We start from the raw sequence: 16939 nt of genomic DNA on the forward strand, positions 1-16939 counted from the left end.
CTCTCAGAGTCAACAAACCAGTTAGTCGAAGCAGTTAGCCGATATTAGCTGTAGTCCACCATGTTGACATTAGCGTGTTAGGCTAAAGTCGGCTTCATGTTTACAATATTTTGCTAAATAGATTTGTCAGGCACATGCATATCTACCTATGCATCTTGGGTCTAGCCCGGGTCGTTGATTGACGGTCCCGTTCTAGACAATTTATCCAATGGCATTGTGCAAATCGCAACCGGAAATCGAGTAAGAGCAAGGCGGGGTGTATGCATATGCACTAAACCGGATCTGTAACCCATGGTCTCCCTAAATGTCCTAATAACAGTTGCTCCCTACTCACTATATAGTGCACTATGTGAGTTACCAACTTATGGCCTTTACGCTCACTTGTTTTACACGGCTCAATGCCAGTTGCGCTTTTTGGGTGCGGAAGACATTTCAGGACCTTCGCAGGGCACTACATGGGGAGTAGGGAGCTATTTTAGAATTGGAGCATGCATTCGCAGCGCTGACTACAATGTCGGTCCGCATGCATGCCAGATCAGGCAAAACAAAATAAAGTAGCTAGCCAGGAAACGAAGTTTCATTCAGTTGAGACCACGCGGCTTTATTTACTCGTTTAGTGTCTCGTTTAGGCAGATCCATTCGGCTTCTGTGTGCTCTTGATATTTCGCTCGTATATACGGCTAGATCTTTAAACAGCGCCATGGACTTATTCGAAAATGGCAAAGTTGTTAAAGTCTGTGCTCCAATGGTACGCTACTCTAAGTAAGTGGAGTAATTAACGAACGTACTACTATATAATATTTATTCTCTGATTTTATAATAATCTATTCCCCTCGCTCTGCCAGGCTGTCTTTCAGATCCCTGGTGCGGAAATATGAGTGTGACATCTGTTACACTCCTATGATAGTTGCGGCTGATTTCATGCGTTCTGTCAAAGCCAGGGACAGTGAATTCACAACCAGCAAGTGTACGTACGCCTGAAGGTTTCCAATTTTTTGTAATAATATTTCAGAAACTAATGCCTCTTATTCTTTATTCATACCAGCTGACAGACCGTTGATCATCCAGTTTGCTGCTAAAGATGCTCAGACACTGGCAGATGCTGCCTGCGTGGTTGCTCCCTTCTCTGATGGCGTGGATCTGAACTGCGGCTGCCCTCAGAGGTATTCCTGAATTAAATGGTTGTGGCTAAAAGAAAGAGGAAGACGCTCTAATATTGTCTGACCACATGTTTAGAGTAAGGGTTCAGAATCTCTCAATTGTACTGCAATGTTCTGTTGGTGTCAGGCTGGTTTGTGTGTTATTTGTAGGTGGGCCATGGCGGAGGGCTATGGGGCATGCTTGATCAATAAACCACAACTAGTGAAAGACATGGTGAGACATGTAAAAAACCAAGTAGACAATCCCAGCTATGCAGTGTCCATTAAGATAAGGTATGGATATACAGTACCATCAGTTATAATCAACAGAATCACATCAAACTGTAGTGGTGTTATTTATTTATTTATTTATTTATTTTGTAACTTTTGTTGTTTATAATTACTTACAGAATTCATAAGGATGTGAGGAAGACTGTGGACCTTTGTCAGAAGGTGGAGGCAGCAGGGGTGTCGTGGATCACAGTCCATGGACGTACAGCTGATGAGAGGCATCAACCCGTGCACTATGATGCCATAAAGACCATTAAGGATAGTCTCTCCATCCCAGTCGTTGCCAATGGCGATATCAAAAACGTTCGAGATTTGGAGTCTATGTATGAGCTCACAGGGGTTGATGGTATGTACAGATTTTGGTTTCATTTTTAAAGACACTGTTTAAGGGCTGCAGCTCTATTCAGTTAACAGATAATATTCAGTTGAATAATAATTATTATATAATTATTATTATAAGTATTTTAAAAGGGTAAAACAATGCAGGTGTTACTGTGGTGATTAAAAAAAGTAGTACAGTGCTCATCAGCACAGCTCTTCTTTCTTAATCTCAATAAATAGGTAAATAACTAAGGAACCATTAAAATTATTAGACATTATCATCATGTCCACATGGGTTGGGTCAGCATGTTTTTTTTACACCTAAAATTCTATTCAATTACATTATTTCATAACATAATATTCATTCTGCATTATTTATTTATTTATTTATTTTATGTACTTTACAGCTACCAATAGAGCAATTAAGGTCAAGATAAGCATGATCATCAGAAAAGAAGAGGTTTTTTATTCTTAATAGCTTATTACTATTCTTGTACCTTCCTGGATAGCAAGCTAAAGGCTACATAGCTAGCAACAACAAAAATAAAGGTGATGCACCGGGGTGTGAGGCTTATAGCTAGACGATGTAATTATTCTTCAGACTTACATGTACGCTGTGTTCAAACTTCTTTAAAAAAGCTTTGCATTGCAATGTTGATAAAAACTTGTCCCTGAAAATTTCTTCATGCATTTTTTCCCCTCTTCTGCTGCAAGTTTCTACTTCTGTGATGTAGGTAGAACTGATGAGTCAAAGATCAATGATATTGAAAAGGGTCCCTGGACTGGTGGTCTTCAGTTCAACTTTACTATCGTTATACCAATACAACTATTTGGCTGTGCAAAATAGTTTCTGTCCAAAAATATCCAGAAACAAATATACAGTCCTTAGCAATTTTGCAGCATAGTACAAGTTCTTCGGACTAAACCTTAAAACATGCGTTCAGTACTGGAGAATAGACATCTGCTAAGGGTTTTGTTTATTTTATAGGAAATAAGTTGGTTATCAAAAATGATTACATTACATTGTTATTTGAATGGACATTTTTGTCTCACCTCTAGTGTCAGTAAGCTGTGTCTTGAATGTGCAGTAAAGAAGTACAACAGAATTTAGTGTCCATGTTTTTCGTATCTATGGCAGGAAATTATTTCCATGGTACATTGTAGTCTCGTTTCTGCCTCATATACGTTAAGTTTAACTATTTTAATGGTAAAACATTATGACTCAGTTTTAGTGATCTTTAATAAGACACATTTTCTAGTTAAATAAGTGGTGCTAGTATTCTTCAAGTTACTATTCAGCCATCGAAGATGCACTTTGTTTTTTGTTACCACATGTTTGATGAGTGACACTGAAGAGAATGCTACCCCAAAGCATACAGTGCATTTCATAATGATGGCATCCATATCCAGTCTGCATTTTCAAGACAAATAGCCCATAACCATCTTGGGGTTTATGTGCTTTTTCTGGGTAGGTGTGATGTCCGCTCGGGGACTGCTGGCCAATCCTGCGCTGTTTGCAGGCTACGAATACACCCCCTTGAAGTGTGTGTGGGACTGGGTGGACATTGCCTTGGAACATGGGACTCCTTTTACTTGCTTTCACCAGCATCTTATTTACATGTTAGAACGTATCACTTCCCAGCCAGAGAGGAAGATCTTCAACAGTTTGTCTAGTGTATCAGCAGTCACTGACTACTTGCTCCGCAACTATGGCCCCTTGTAGTTCAAGTATTTCTTAAGGTAAAGGTTTTGTATTGATTTTAATTTAAAATGAAAAGGCTTGTAAATAAACACATTTTGTAAATAAAACAAATCTCAGTACTTGTTTGTGGTATAAACACTGCTGTTGTGTTGCATGTTTTCCTCTGGATGCTCGTGTTCATTTGTACAGAGACGACGCTACATAATTGTGCATGTTACTGTTCAGCCTCAATGGACACTGGTTTTTACCCTAGGTAGATTTTTACCCTCTACAATAATACCATGTGCATGTATTGTGCACTAAATCACATTCTCATAGCCTATGGCTTGCTTTCAGATTAGTCAAAGTTATTTGGATCTTTATTTGACCATTATTCTACTTTTTGTTTTTTCATTTGTTTTTTGTAACTAGATTAGATCACTTGCATTTCCTGTATGTTTGTTGTGTTTGTTTTGTTATCCAGTGTCAACCAATGGGGGAGGAATTTTCCTTTTGAGTCTTCCTCTTGATCCAAGGGATTACTTTATATGTAATCTGCCTAGAAATACAATTGCAAAAAACGAGTGAACCCTTTGGAATGACCTAATAATCTGCATGAATTCCTAATAAAATGTAGTCTGATCGTTATCTAAGTCAAGTATAGACAAGCACAATCAAACTAAACTATAACACAAAAAACGTCTGTTCATGGCTTTTAATTGAGCATGTTCTGTAAACGTCCACAGTGCAGGCTAGAAAAAGTAAGTGAAGTGAAACTTCTCCAAAAGCTAAATTGGCCACAACTTGGTTCACAACTGCTACATACCCATTAGAGACATTACTGACAAATTGGTTAGTGTGAACCATGGCAAACAACTTTCAGAAGACACATATAGAGACGGATGGCGTTCACCTTATCGCATCAAAGTATCTTGCATCTAATGAGTTGTATGAGGCCGCTCAGCCATTGCTCCCACCCTCCAGCTCTTATGCTAATGTTTGTTTATGAAATTCCCATGAGGCCTCCGTTTTAACCAGTCTTTTTTACATCTAGCTTTGTAATCAGACTCAGATGCCATATATTTATATTATTAGCTTGCGAATAATATAAATTAGCTTGCGTAGCGTTACGATCTAACAAAAAGGGTCTCTGTGGGTGCCGGTCGTTAACTGGCTCTGGGGCTGCTTTGCCTTCTCCTCCTTGGGGAGGGTCTCTGGTGCCTCCTAGTGGTGGTTGCCCAACAACACACACTAAGTACCGGCCCATGTACTTGAGGAAGCACAGTGACGTCAAGAATGTGAGACGGCAGTGGCCATAACTTGTAAAGTTTTTACGTAGCTATCACGCCCGCTTTGCGCTAATGTGGTAGCGATAACCATACCATAGACAGGTGAGTAAACTGTGTTAATATCATATAAATGACATTTTTCTTGTCGAATTTCCAGTATTTCACCGTATAATGGGTGTTTACTGCTTTAGCTAACCAAACTGACTGCAGTTACAGTCTTACAAATAGACAGCAGTAATTGCAGGTAGATAATTGCTAGGTGAAGGTAGTTAGCCTTCACGTGCTGGGAGGAAATATAGGTCTATTGATAATATTAATCAGTAAAAATGGTCTTGGGATAGAATTTGTGGTTTAGATGTATGTTTAGAAGTTCTCAGAAAGCTGTATGCATAGGAAACATTACAAAAAGAGTTACGCCTAACGTTACTACAGAGCAAGCTGCGCTATTGCCGGCTGACTATTGTCAGTTGTCAAGAGCTCCTTGTTAACGCCTAGTCTCAACACATTGGGGATGCAGCGCTAAGATGCCTCCAAGCCGAAACTTCAGTCGGCGCCCAGGCGTGTTACTCCAGAGCTACGTAGCTAAACCAAGCTTGTCTTTCATTAATTACAGTTACTTCATTTTACACCAGGCTTAAAGTATCTGAAACAAGCACTTCTTACAGCTCCACTTTACCGCAGTCTGCTGCTGCACACAGCTAGATGTAAAAGAGCATCCAAACTGAAATAATTTCCTTTCAAATTCTAATTTTAAGAATAACACAACATACATTTTTATTGATTATTGTGCATGTTCGTCCACTAACCGATCTTTGCTTGGTTTCTTCTTCCCCTCCCCTTTTGTATTCTGCCCCATATCCCCCCAAGCGGCATTTGTATAAGAACTTACCTGGTTAAATTAAAGGTTAAATAAAAACAAATAAATAAATACAGCTGGGCTGATTGAAAACATGTTAGTGAAGCCATTGGTATTTGTAAACATTTTCTTCTCACTTGCTTTTCAACAATCTATAGGTTTCAAAAATGACCCTGCAGTGGACTGCTGTTGCTTCATTCCTCTACATTGAAATTGGAATCCTTCTCATCCTCTGTCTGCCATTCATCTCAGCTAAAAGGTAAATTACACTTGTAGTTACACTTAGATACACATAACTTGTGCAGTAATAATTACAAATTACAGATTTACATTAAGGTGGTATAATAAAACATTACCATCTCATATTATGTTTATTGCTTTGGCTGAAACAACAATGAGCACTGATTAAATTGACCGTACTGGTTACATAAGATATAGCTGGCAGTAAGTATCAATTATCAAGTATCAATTGGACTGATTTATTTTTTCCATCTAATATGACATTAATTAACAGAAAATGAAGTATACTGCAGTCAAGAAAGTAAAAAAAATATGGAAACACTACTGAAATTAAGTTATCTGTGTAAAGTGAAGTTTAATGGCATTACAGTATCTTGAAAAAACATTGCATCAACTGCATGCTCAGCAAGCTCAGCATGCTGAGTAACTAAAGTGCCGAATCCATAGTTGACAGATAAAAGCAATCAAGTTGTTTGTATAGTGCTTTTACCAATGGTCACAAAAAACTGCTTTACAGTTCTTAGTCTTTAGTGAGCAAGATGGAGACTATGATGGAAAGAAAAAATACTATCCTTATTCTGTGACTTATTCTGCGGTGGGATATAAGCACAGTAGTAGGCCACCAAGTGTTAATACAGGTATGTGAACCCAAGTTCAGAACTACTTAGAAAATGTAGAAATTGAACGAAAAGAACAAAGTATTACCCTAAGCTGAGGACAGACTCATAAGAATAAGCAAAGGTAAGAACCTTGAAAGCAGAGTGTCATCACTGATAATAAAAAGAAGCCCTGAGTGGGGATTGAACTGCTAATCTCGGGCACAGGAGGTAAACACACTACCAGCATGCCACCCATGGAGGCAAAAATCGCTAACACAAAATGAATGCAAGGGCTGTCTAGGGACAGGCTGGCTCAAAATAGCAGAGCAAAAGTAGCAACTCCTACAAGAAAATGCCTTTCCCTAAACAAACGTAATCACTAAATGCTAAGAAGGGGGGGGGGGGGGGGGGGGGGGGGGGGGGATCAACAGGATGAGATCTCCTGTTGATCTCATCCTGCTTTTTTTTCTTTTATATCCATGCTGTGAGGATAACAGTTTATTCTAAACCTGTATCACCCATGTAAAAAAACAAAACAAAAAAAAACTCGTAAGTGCTCAGAATATTATTCCGTAAATCCCATGGATGCCCAGTGTTGTGTTTTTTGTTTTTTTTTCTTTCTTTTGAATTATGTACATTTACCTTAACTGAGGCAAGTGAATTTTTTTAGGTGTGTATTTGGGTTCTTTTGTGACTTCCTCGAAGAGTTGTTGATGCGCTGTTGGGGAAATTTTCTTAGGTCAGGCACTATTGGAAAGGTTCACTGCTGTTCCAAATGTTTCTTAGGCTTCGCAATGCAGCAGTTCTGGCAGTAATCATGGGTGTGGCTAGTGAAACTCAACTTCAACTGAATTACGTTTTCAATTACGTTTTCAAATGGGTGATGTAGATCGTTATCTTCAGTAAGTAAAAATGTACAATGGACATGGTGTAAGTAAGAATAGAGACAGATGGCTGCAGTTGCTCCTGATTATCTAGGGGCATGCCTGTGTCTCCCTCTGGAGGCTGGCGGTAGTCTAGCAGACAGCCCAGCCACAGACTGGGTACCTGCATGGCAAAATGGAGAAATAACTAATGAACGTATAGTAAAGAATCATGGCAATATTGGGCTTTTAGAGATGTAGATGTAAATGGTTCTTTCCTGGGGCAGAATAAATGTACAACTTTTCTGATTTTTGAGTGAGTTTCTGAAGTCGACACAGGGTCAAAATAACACACGGGCCCAAAAATAAACCCCTAATATTCCTTTGTCTGTGACCTACCTTTTTGGTAGCCATCAACAAGCTTCTGACAGAATTTTGGTAGGACATTTGACAGCTAATTTCCTGGCAGGAATCAGACTTTTAAGCATAGCCCACATACACTGGATGAACAAAAGTATTGGGACACCTCTTATGCACTGAATCAGGTAATTCATTCAGTCTTATTGCTACAGGGATCTACAATCAAGGACCTAGCCATGCATTCTGCCTTTACAAACATTATTGAAAGAATAGATCATTCTAAAGAGCTCACTAAACTTGAGCATGCCATCATTGAAACAAGTCAGTTGGTGAAATTTCCTCACTAACTTCTTCTTCTTCTTCTACAGTGGGGGAAAAAAGTATTTAGTCACCAATTGTGCAAGTTCTCCCACTTAAAAAGATGAGAGGCCTGTAATTGACATCATAGGTAGACCTCAACTATGAGAGACAAAATGAGAAAAAAAAATCAGAAAATCACATTGTCTGATTTTTAAAGAATTTATTTGCAAATAATGGTGGAAAATAAGTATTTTGTCAATAACAAAAGTTCATCTCAATACCTTGTTATATATCCTTTGTTGGCAATGACAGAGATCAGATGTTTTCTGTAAGTCTTCACAAGGTTGGCACACACCGTTGCTGGTATGTTGGCCCATTCCTCCATGCAGATCTCCTCTAGAGCAATGATGTTTTGGGGCTGTCGGCGGGCAACACAGACTTTCAACTCCCTCCAAAGGTTTTCTATGGGGTTGAGATCTGGAGACTGACTAGGCCACTCCAGGACCTTGAAATGCTTCTTACGAAGCCACTCCTTTGTTGCCCTGGCAGTGTGCTTGGGATCATTGTCATGCTAAAAGACCCAGCCACGTTTCATCTTCAATGCCCTTGCTGATGGAAGGAGGTTTGCACTCAAAATCTCACAATACATGTCCCCATTCATTCTTTCATGTACACGGACCAGTCGTTCTAGTCCCTTTGCAGAGAAACAGCCCCAAAGCATGATGTTGCCACCCCCATGCTTCACAGTTGGTATGGTGTTCTTTGCATGCAACTCAGCATTCACTCTCCTCCAAACACAACGAGTTGTGTTTGTACCAAACAGTTGTACTTTGGTTTCATCTGACCATAAGACATTCTCCCAATACTCTACTCTCTCTAGCAAGCTTCAGAGGCGCCCGGATATGTACTGGCTTAAGTGGGGGGGAACACGTCTGGCACTGCAAGATCGGAGTCCCTGGCGGTGTGTTACTGACGGTAGCCTTTGTAACGTTGGTCCCAGCTTTCTGCAGGTCATTCACTAGGTCCCCCCGTGTGGTTCTGGGATTTTTGCTCACCGTTCTTGTGATCATTTTGAACCCACGGGCTGAGATCTTTAAAAATCAGACAATGTGATTTTCAGAATTTTTTTCTCATTTTGTCTCTCATAGTTGAGGTCTACCTATGATGTCAATTACAGGCCTCTCTCATTTTTTTAAGTGGGAGAACTTGCACAATTGGTGACTGACTAAATACCTTTTCCCCACTGTACATTGAATGGTATTATTAAAAAGTTGAAGGGTTTAGGGATTTAGCCGCTATAATGGCTGAGCAGCTGCGTGCAAACCTTACATTATCAAGCACAATGCCAAGCGTTGAATGGAGTGGTGTAAAGCACAACACCACTGGACTCTGGAGCAGTGGAAACATGTTCTGTGGAGTGACATCATGCATGTATAGCTGTCCTTCTGCTGGGAATACCAGGAGAATGCCAGGAGAATGTTACCTGCTTGACTCCATTGTGCCAACAGAAGTGTTTGAAGGAATATAATACATTGTGAAACAGGTTATTGACATTAGCTACAATTTTTTTCTAACTAATTATGACTATTATGAACTGATTCATTGTTCATAAAGAGAATCGGCAACTGCAGCCTTTGTTACTGCTATCATAGCTAATAGCATAGTTAATTGTTGACATGAAATTTGGAAAACAAGTCATTTTGACCTGCCAGGATATTACGTTTAGGACTTTGGACTTGGGTTAAAGCGTACGTATGCTGATATAGGTCTAGCCTGTTTTTGCTTGAGACGTCACTCGGGAATTGGCTGTCAAAAATGATTTGCAATACAATGACAATGACACCTCTGCTTGGTCTTGAGCTTTAGCAGTAAAAAGCAGTCTTCATTTGTAGGTGGAGAACAAAAACAATTTATTTTTGTGTCCCACTGTGATTAAAAGTGCCTAACAGGGTGGTATTCTCTTATTACAAACCAAGTTTGGAGATGTCAACAATGCAGTATTGTGTGTCATGCTGTTCTTTGCAGATGGCAGGTGATTTTCAACCTGAACATGTGGAACAGCATTGCTCGATTCTGGAACAAGGGATTTTTGGCAATGATTATCATCCTTATTGTTCTTTTTCTGGGTATGTGAACTCATCTTTTTCTAACATATACATTAGGACAGAGCTTTTATAGTCTAAACAAATGTTAAGCAGAAATTTTCTGTATTGTAGAAGCCATTTTTTTAGCCTACCTGCTTTCAGAATACTCATGGCTGTACACGACTACTATAATGCTCATGCTCAAAGAAAATATGGTTTTATTTCACAAAATATGAGAATTGTCAGAGTATCTGATAATCTTATTATTTGACAGTTGGTAACAAGAAGTCTATGTGGTTATTTTTGTTGTAACCCATGGTAGATGCTGTGAGGGAGGTTAGGAAGTACTCTGGAGCCGAACCCAGTAAAGAAGCCAAAATGAGCCCTAACATGGTTGACCACTTGCATATGAAACTTTTTCGTGCCCAAAGGAATCTGTACATCTCTGGTTTCTCGCTCTTCCTGTGGCTGTAAGTAGAACCCTTATCTTTCTTTTGGGCTTTCATTTGTTAGGACTCTTCTTCTTGTGAGTTGTTTTCTCATGTGGCATGTTCATCTGGCAGGGTCATGCGACGGGTGATCACGCTGATAAATCAGCTGGCAGCAGCTAACAACACCAGCAAAGCTCTTCTTGCCCAGACAGAGGCAGCCAACCAGGCTGCAAGAAAGTACATGGAGGACATTGAACTACTCAAGCAGGTCTTTTGCTGTATTTCTTTTAAATATATGCTGAACACAGGCTAAAGATTGACAATCAACACTGACTTTGAGATGATAAATTGGCAGAAAAAAAACATTGAACTTGCTTTCTGTAGTTCATTGATAGCCTAATGAATGGATTTAGGATCTATAAAAGAAAAGCAAAGAAAAATGTTAGACACCATCTAGAAACCTTACCGTTCTCTTTATAAAGCTTACCTGAGCCTTCTCAAAAGCTCAATGTTTAAAGTGTTCTACAGACATGTAGTCAAGCCAAATGAGTTTTGAGAAGTGCTGATGACTAAAGTTAAAGTCAAATTATGTTGTCCATGATTCCATTTAGAAAAATCCAAGGATGTGAATACTCTTTAGGCACTGTATATATTTATTAGTTATATAATGGATGCAATGGGCAATTTGGTTTATTCCTGAAGTGTTCACAGGAGCATGACTTAAATAATCGTTACACTTGATTGAAGTCCGCAATTACTGATATATGCAAAACCCACCCCCCAAAAACCTATGTATTTTAAACATATTCAAACATTGACAACTGAAGAAATGTAATTTGAAGAAAAAAAATGTAATTCATAGAAGTTCGGTTTGAGCAGTATGACCAAAATATGTATCAAGTATATTTTCTTTAACATTTGGCAGTTTCACATTATATGCTGGTGTTTAGTGTTTGTTTTTTTTTTTTGTTTGGTTTTTTGCACCTGATTGTAACTTTATGTAGGGTTATAGCTTACATAGAAAATAAAATCTGAGTATTATAAGGTTTGCTTGGGCCCACAAAATGACAATACGAGGGAACCAGTTGGCATTAATAAACTTAAAACTGATGAATGATTTAAATAAAACAAAAACAATTATAGAAACCTGTTAAATAACAGGAAGCCTGTCGATGTAGGTTAAGTGGCTTATTTTCCTATAAATACACACATGCATATTATTACACAAGTGTAAATATTTTTTTTTATGCAAAACAGAAAAACAAAATTAAACTATATATGGCTTAGACCTGTCATTACTTCATTCTCAAATAATTTGAAAGTTACCACAAAACAAATCATTTAAAAGTTAATCATCACTGAACTTTAGAAAAAAACAGACTTTAAAGTTTAGTTTTACCCCAGAAAGCCGTTAGTATTAATATTTCAGGAAGGGATGTAAAAAGATCTCTCAGAAATTTCCCAGTCGTTCCCTTATCTGGGGAAAATAATGCGGACAACATTTTAAAACAACTGTCAGCATGGCAATGTCAAAATGTCCTAGAATTTTCAGCCCACAAGCAGACTGCAAGATCTGTAAAGAAGCCCCCAATCGTTCTAAAATGTCCTCACAGGACCTACAGGTAGTTCTTGCCACAGTTAATTAGAAAGAGAATGCACAAGTTTATTTTTTGTGGAAAATGTTTTGAAAAGAAACTTGCTTCCCCAAAAAACAAAAAAAAAAAAACCCAAACATTTGATTACTAATAAAATGTGTTCTGATCAGGTCAGTTATAACGGATCAATTATAATATATTTTCCTGGATTGTATACTGTATTTTAATTTTAAAAAATCATTCAACTAATATAAAAAATAAAATGAAACCAAAAATGATTAGCCATGACAAGGTATCATGCATCAGTGTTCGTATTTATTTATTTATTTAACCTTGTTGGTACAAATATATTAAGGTAGCTGATGGGTCTTGGTGCAAAGATTACAAAAAACACTGTTTAATATTAATGGGTTATATTATCAATGTTTTATATTAACTACAAACAATAAGCAGTAGATTAGTAGATTATTGTCTATGAAATTATATGCATACTTTCACTAATAAACAGAGGAAGCTTTTCCCCTAATGGTTTAAATACCTGACTCTTGTGACAATGAGAAGTATAGTATGGCTTTTAGTTCACTATGACTTGTTTGGTGTAGACATGTACAGGTTAATGTTGATTAATGGGTGTATCTGAGATTGTATGCTTATTTTAGACTTTGATAGATGGCAAAGACGAAGAAAAGAGTGCACAGAGGAATGAGCTTCTTAGGAAAGAGGTGCAGAAACTCGCAGACGAGTTGAAGACATCTACTGAAGGTAAGTAGAACCAACATGTATCTTTTGAATGATTCAACTTGTTCAAGTGTAAAAAAGAAATTTCAGCAGTAGACTAAAAAAATATATATTATATTCGATTTGGACACTCTACTGAGTCAGTACTTAACCACTTTGGCAGATGTTACAGCTTGGCAATGCTTTTTGTAGTCTTTATTATATTTTCACCCACTCTTTCTTGCAGAAAACTTCTCATGGGCTCTATCACATACAGGGCATATTTAAGATCTACCCACAGATTTTTAATGTGGCTATGTTTGAGAACTTTGAGGGCCACTTCAAAAGTAACCACATTCTCAAAGAAGTTAATTTGTTTTTAGGTATTTTTGATTGTCCTGTTCTGTCACTGGATCACATTTATTTCCAGAATTTGCTAAATTTGGTGGATTACATTCTTCCAACTTCCAAGGCAATGTTTCTTGTGCTGCTATTTACATTCCTGTGTACTATGTACACTCCTGACATGACAAGGGGATATGTCTGTTGAGCTCTGCTCAAAGAGAGGTGAAGAAAGGGAGGTGGGGCAGTGGTAGAGTTTTGAGATTTGACGTCTTTGCTGCTGTTGGTTGCAGCCATGTGTGTTTGAGTAAGGCAAAGAACATAAACACAAAAGAAAAATAGTTTATTTTTTTTACAGATACCATTAATAAACTAACTAAACTAGTCAGGCACATTCTTAAAATTTGTGCACTGCAGGCTCTTCTTGCTTTCGTTCTGTTATGCTTCATAACAGCACAGTGTGATTCTTAAGGGTGATGTCCACTCATTCGTTATTGATTTGACTCTACAGCTCTGAAGAAGTCCAAGTCAGAAGTAGGGGTTATGAAGAAACATACGGAGAGCCTATCCAAAGAGTATGACCGTTTACTCCAAGACCACCAGAAACTACAGGTAACAAACCCCTTTTTAAATGTAGCTTATGTAGATGTCTTGCTTACCAAATAAATTGTGATGTCATAAATACACAAAGGAATTCTTGTCCCTGAGGACATGATTTTAACTTGACAGCTTGAAATTTAAATTGGTTAAATTTGAAAGTGTTTAATCTGGATGTTTTCTAAAACATACAGTAACTGTTCATTAGAATGCAAGTAGGACCTGAGCCAAAGTACCCAAGTTCCTCACACCAACATAACCATGTTATAGTGTTTGCTTTTATTGGCAGCCAAGCAAAAAAGATGCTCTATAGTTGAATGACCTTAAAATAGCAGGTCATTACTGGTACTCCAATACTGCTGCCACACTATGCAACTCTGGAAAAGCAGACAGGACGATGCCCGGAAAACTGCGCAACTGTCATATTTGTATAAAATCCTGTAATATTACTCTACTAATTAAGAGATTCTGAGCATCTGAGGCTAAACCGATAGCTGTGTTCCAAAAAGTATGCTACCATGGTAATTACTGTTTAAAACCAGTACCACTGGTTACACATTCATAATTTTTGATTTTGCGATTAGTTCATAGTTCATTGGTGCACATTAGTATAAAAACTGCCCTGTTGTCTCAAGATTTACATTCATATTTTAACTTTAAACCAGTATGCTTCTGTACTTCTGTATTTCCCAAAAACAAAGAAATGGGCCTTGCTGTTTAAATACTTTCAGAAGGAACTGTGCTTGAAGCTGTTTTTTCAATGCTAAGCTACTTTTAATAACTGATGCGTGGAGCACCGGTTGGTTCAGTCTGATTAGCCAGACTGATCTTCATCACATGATCCCAAGAAGATGGATGAGCACTTCATTAAAATGGGCTTCAAAAATGGGCGTCTAATAGAGTTGCCAGCATCTTCTCCCAGTTTGAATCCCATTGAGATCCATCAGGAAATGGAGCATCATCGAGAAGCAAATGTATGCCTGTGGACATCAGTCTTCAAAGGATAAACCGAGGGATACCATTTTAACATCAGTGAGAAGTATTCTCCCTGGAGAAATTCTGACTCTAGATAAGTCAGTGGATCAAAGACTTCTCTTGGTCATATTTAACCATGGCAGTTACATCAGTAAATAGGATTAGTATTTCCGTTCTAAATAAGCACTGTTAAAAATTGTACAAAACAACTATGTACATGTTTACATTATTTCATAGATCTGCATAATTAACAATCAAAGTGGGTTGCCATTTGTTTTTGGCAATTAGCATTTTGCATAATAGCTTGACACACAATGTTTAGTGTCCTCCATAATGCTTGTCCGTATTAGAAACACGTTTCTATGTTTTTTCAGAACTGTAAAGATGGAACAGTGAAGGTTAACTAGTGACACCAGTGCTAGTGATTTTGCTTGTGTCTGTGATCAAATTACAGTTAGTTGAGAGAACACTCTTACTTGTGTACATCAACGCTGTATGTAGTGTTTCTTTTTGTCAAAATTGCTGCACTGGATTTTTATCCTAAATCTAAGTCCATCGAATCTGTGCTACTGAGATTCTCTGAGAAAAAACAGCTTCAGAACGTGCATACTTTACAGTAGGAATTGGGTTCTTTCTGCATGACCTACATTCATCTCTTCAAAGTTCCAGTGATGCTTATTGAAGTTGGGACATTTATGTTTTGGATTAATGTACTAGCAAGTTTTCTAAATAGTTTGACAATGAGTAGATTGGAGACTTTTTTTTGAGCAGCTGAGGCTAACTCGTGCGTTTGTTAAACTTGGATGAAACTGCATTTGTGATCCTTGGATAAATATTTGCCTCCAGTGTGCAGTGGTTATAGTATTATGGGTAGTTTCAGCTTTATATATTTTTTTAATTGATAAAAGATGGTTTATTGATGGTGCCATTATTTCAAGATCTATGTGTTTTCTTTTGATCTGTATACCCATTACTACCATGCAGATTGAACAACCAGCTTGGGGACTGGGTAAACTGAGCATCTTAAAATATTACTGTGGTATATGGTAATACCAAGGACAGGGGTTATCGTAAACTGTGCAAGAGTGATGTCTGAGAGCGAGCGACTGGTGGACAAAGGTGTTTGGCTACAGATACACAAAGTATCATACAGCGCAGTACAGCTGCCATTAGTCATTGTCGGTCATAACATAAAACTGAAGTGCATTTTGAGCTGTTAATTTTTTAGATATCCTGTGATCAATCTGTTAAAAACAAAACAAACAAAAAATGGTTTCATTACACCTGTTTTATTCACAAATACAGACCTGTTACTCAGATCAGTCATCTGTCACTTATTCTTTTTCTCTGTCCTAGAATCAGACTGGGAGTGAAGATAAGAAGGATCTGTGAGCAAACCAGTCAGCAGCTTCGAACAGCTCCAAACAGCATGTCTTCACCCACGTTCCTTTTGGATTCACCCTTCATGTTGCCAAAGAAATACATAATTAACAGAGCAGATCCACATAGATGCGCAAAAAAGACCCTGTGGAAGCATTACTGTTCATTTTAGGTTCTGAATTACATTGTCGCCTAACTGCATAATTATGCAAAGCTGGTCAGAAGGCTGGTGTTATGATCAGGGACAGTTTGAGATTTAAATTTATAAATGAATGTTTGAGATTACTCAGTTTACACAATCTGTATTCGTTTTAGGAATTTTAGTTACTTAAAGTTTTTAGTACACAGTGTGATTTAAAATGTTTGTTTTAGCATATTTTTGTATTTAAAGCAAGGATGTGTCTTTCTAGTTAAATGTTCCTTAATTTGACAGACATGTCTAGTTAAGAACATGTGTATTGAGACTAGGTAAAAAAGAGAGCTATGCTGAATAAATTGTGTAATGCATGTAAATGTGGGGGTTGTGTTCATACACATCACTTTCTTTGAGGTGTTTTTGCTTGTCTCCTGAATGAGCAATGACTATACTTGTGACAAAGTGAAAATAAACCAAATGGATTTTGTTTGTTTGCTTATTTTATCTCAGTGAATCTGTTCTTCAGATCTCATATCACTGTTTTGAATTTAAATGTATTTTAAGTTGCACATGTCTAATTTTATTTCAAAAGGTTGTGAAACAAAACAACAAATCCCAATGCATTTTTATGAACTGTAAGTATTATAAAACTATATGTAGAGGTAGAAGTATGTCACAATTAAACATAGCAGGTACTTTGATTTAGTAAAGTAGCTGTAGCCTGTATGACCCCATTTTTTTTG

The 16939-nt window shown here is 37.7% G+C and overlaps 1 protein-coding gene across 1 annotated transcript; it reads left to right on the forward strand.

The window, feature by feature from the left end:
- Positions 1-501: 501 nt before the first annotated feature.
- On the forward strand, positions 502-16695 carry LOC140549697 (tRNA-dihydrouridine(20a/20b) synthase [NAD(P)+]-like). The gene is made up of 14 exons (XM_072673447.1): positions 502-762; positions 846-967; positions 1046-1163; positions 1311-1433; positions 1550-1776; positions 3224-3470; positions 4661-4730; positions 5736-5836; positions 9965-10065; positions 10346-10493; positions 10587-10722; positions 12709-12811; positions 13620-13720; positions 16037-16695. Exons 1-14 carry the CDS (start codon positions 701-703, stop codon positions 16070-16072), a joined length of 1695 nt encoding a protein of 564 aa, XP_072529548.1. The 5' UTR covers positions 502-700; the 3' UTR covers positions 16073-16695.
- The last annotated feature ends 244 nt before the right edge of the window (positions 16696-16939 follow it).

Source organism: Salminus brasiliensis, chromosome 2 (genome assembly GCF_030463535.1).
Source record: "Salminus brasiliensis chromosome 2, fSalBra1.hap2, whole genome shotgun sequence".
NCBI lineage: Eukaryota > Metazoa > Chordata > Actinopteri > Characiformes > Bryconidae > Salminus > Salminus brasiliensis.

What these genes read in the sequence shown, in the direction of transcription:
- LOC140549697 (XM_072673447.1), top strand. Translation starts at nt 701, where the DNA reads ATGGACTTATTCGAAAATGGCAAAGTTGTTAAAGTCTGTGCTCCAATG. An exon ending in TGAATTCACAACCAGCAAGT is followed by an intron (nt 968 to 1,045) that starts GTACGTACGCCT and finishes TATTCATACCAG; the next exon opens with CTGACAGACCGTTGATCATC. An exon ending in ACATTGAACTACTCAAGCAG is followed by an intron (nt 10,723 to 12,708) that starts GTCTTTTGCTGT and finishes TGCTTATTTTAG; the next exon opens with ACTTTGATAGATGGCAAAGA.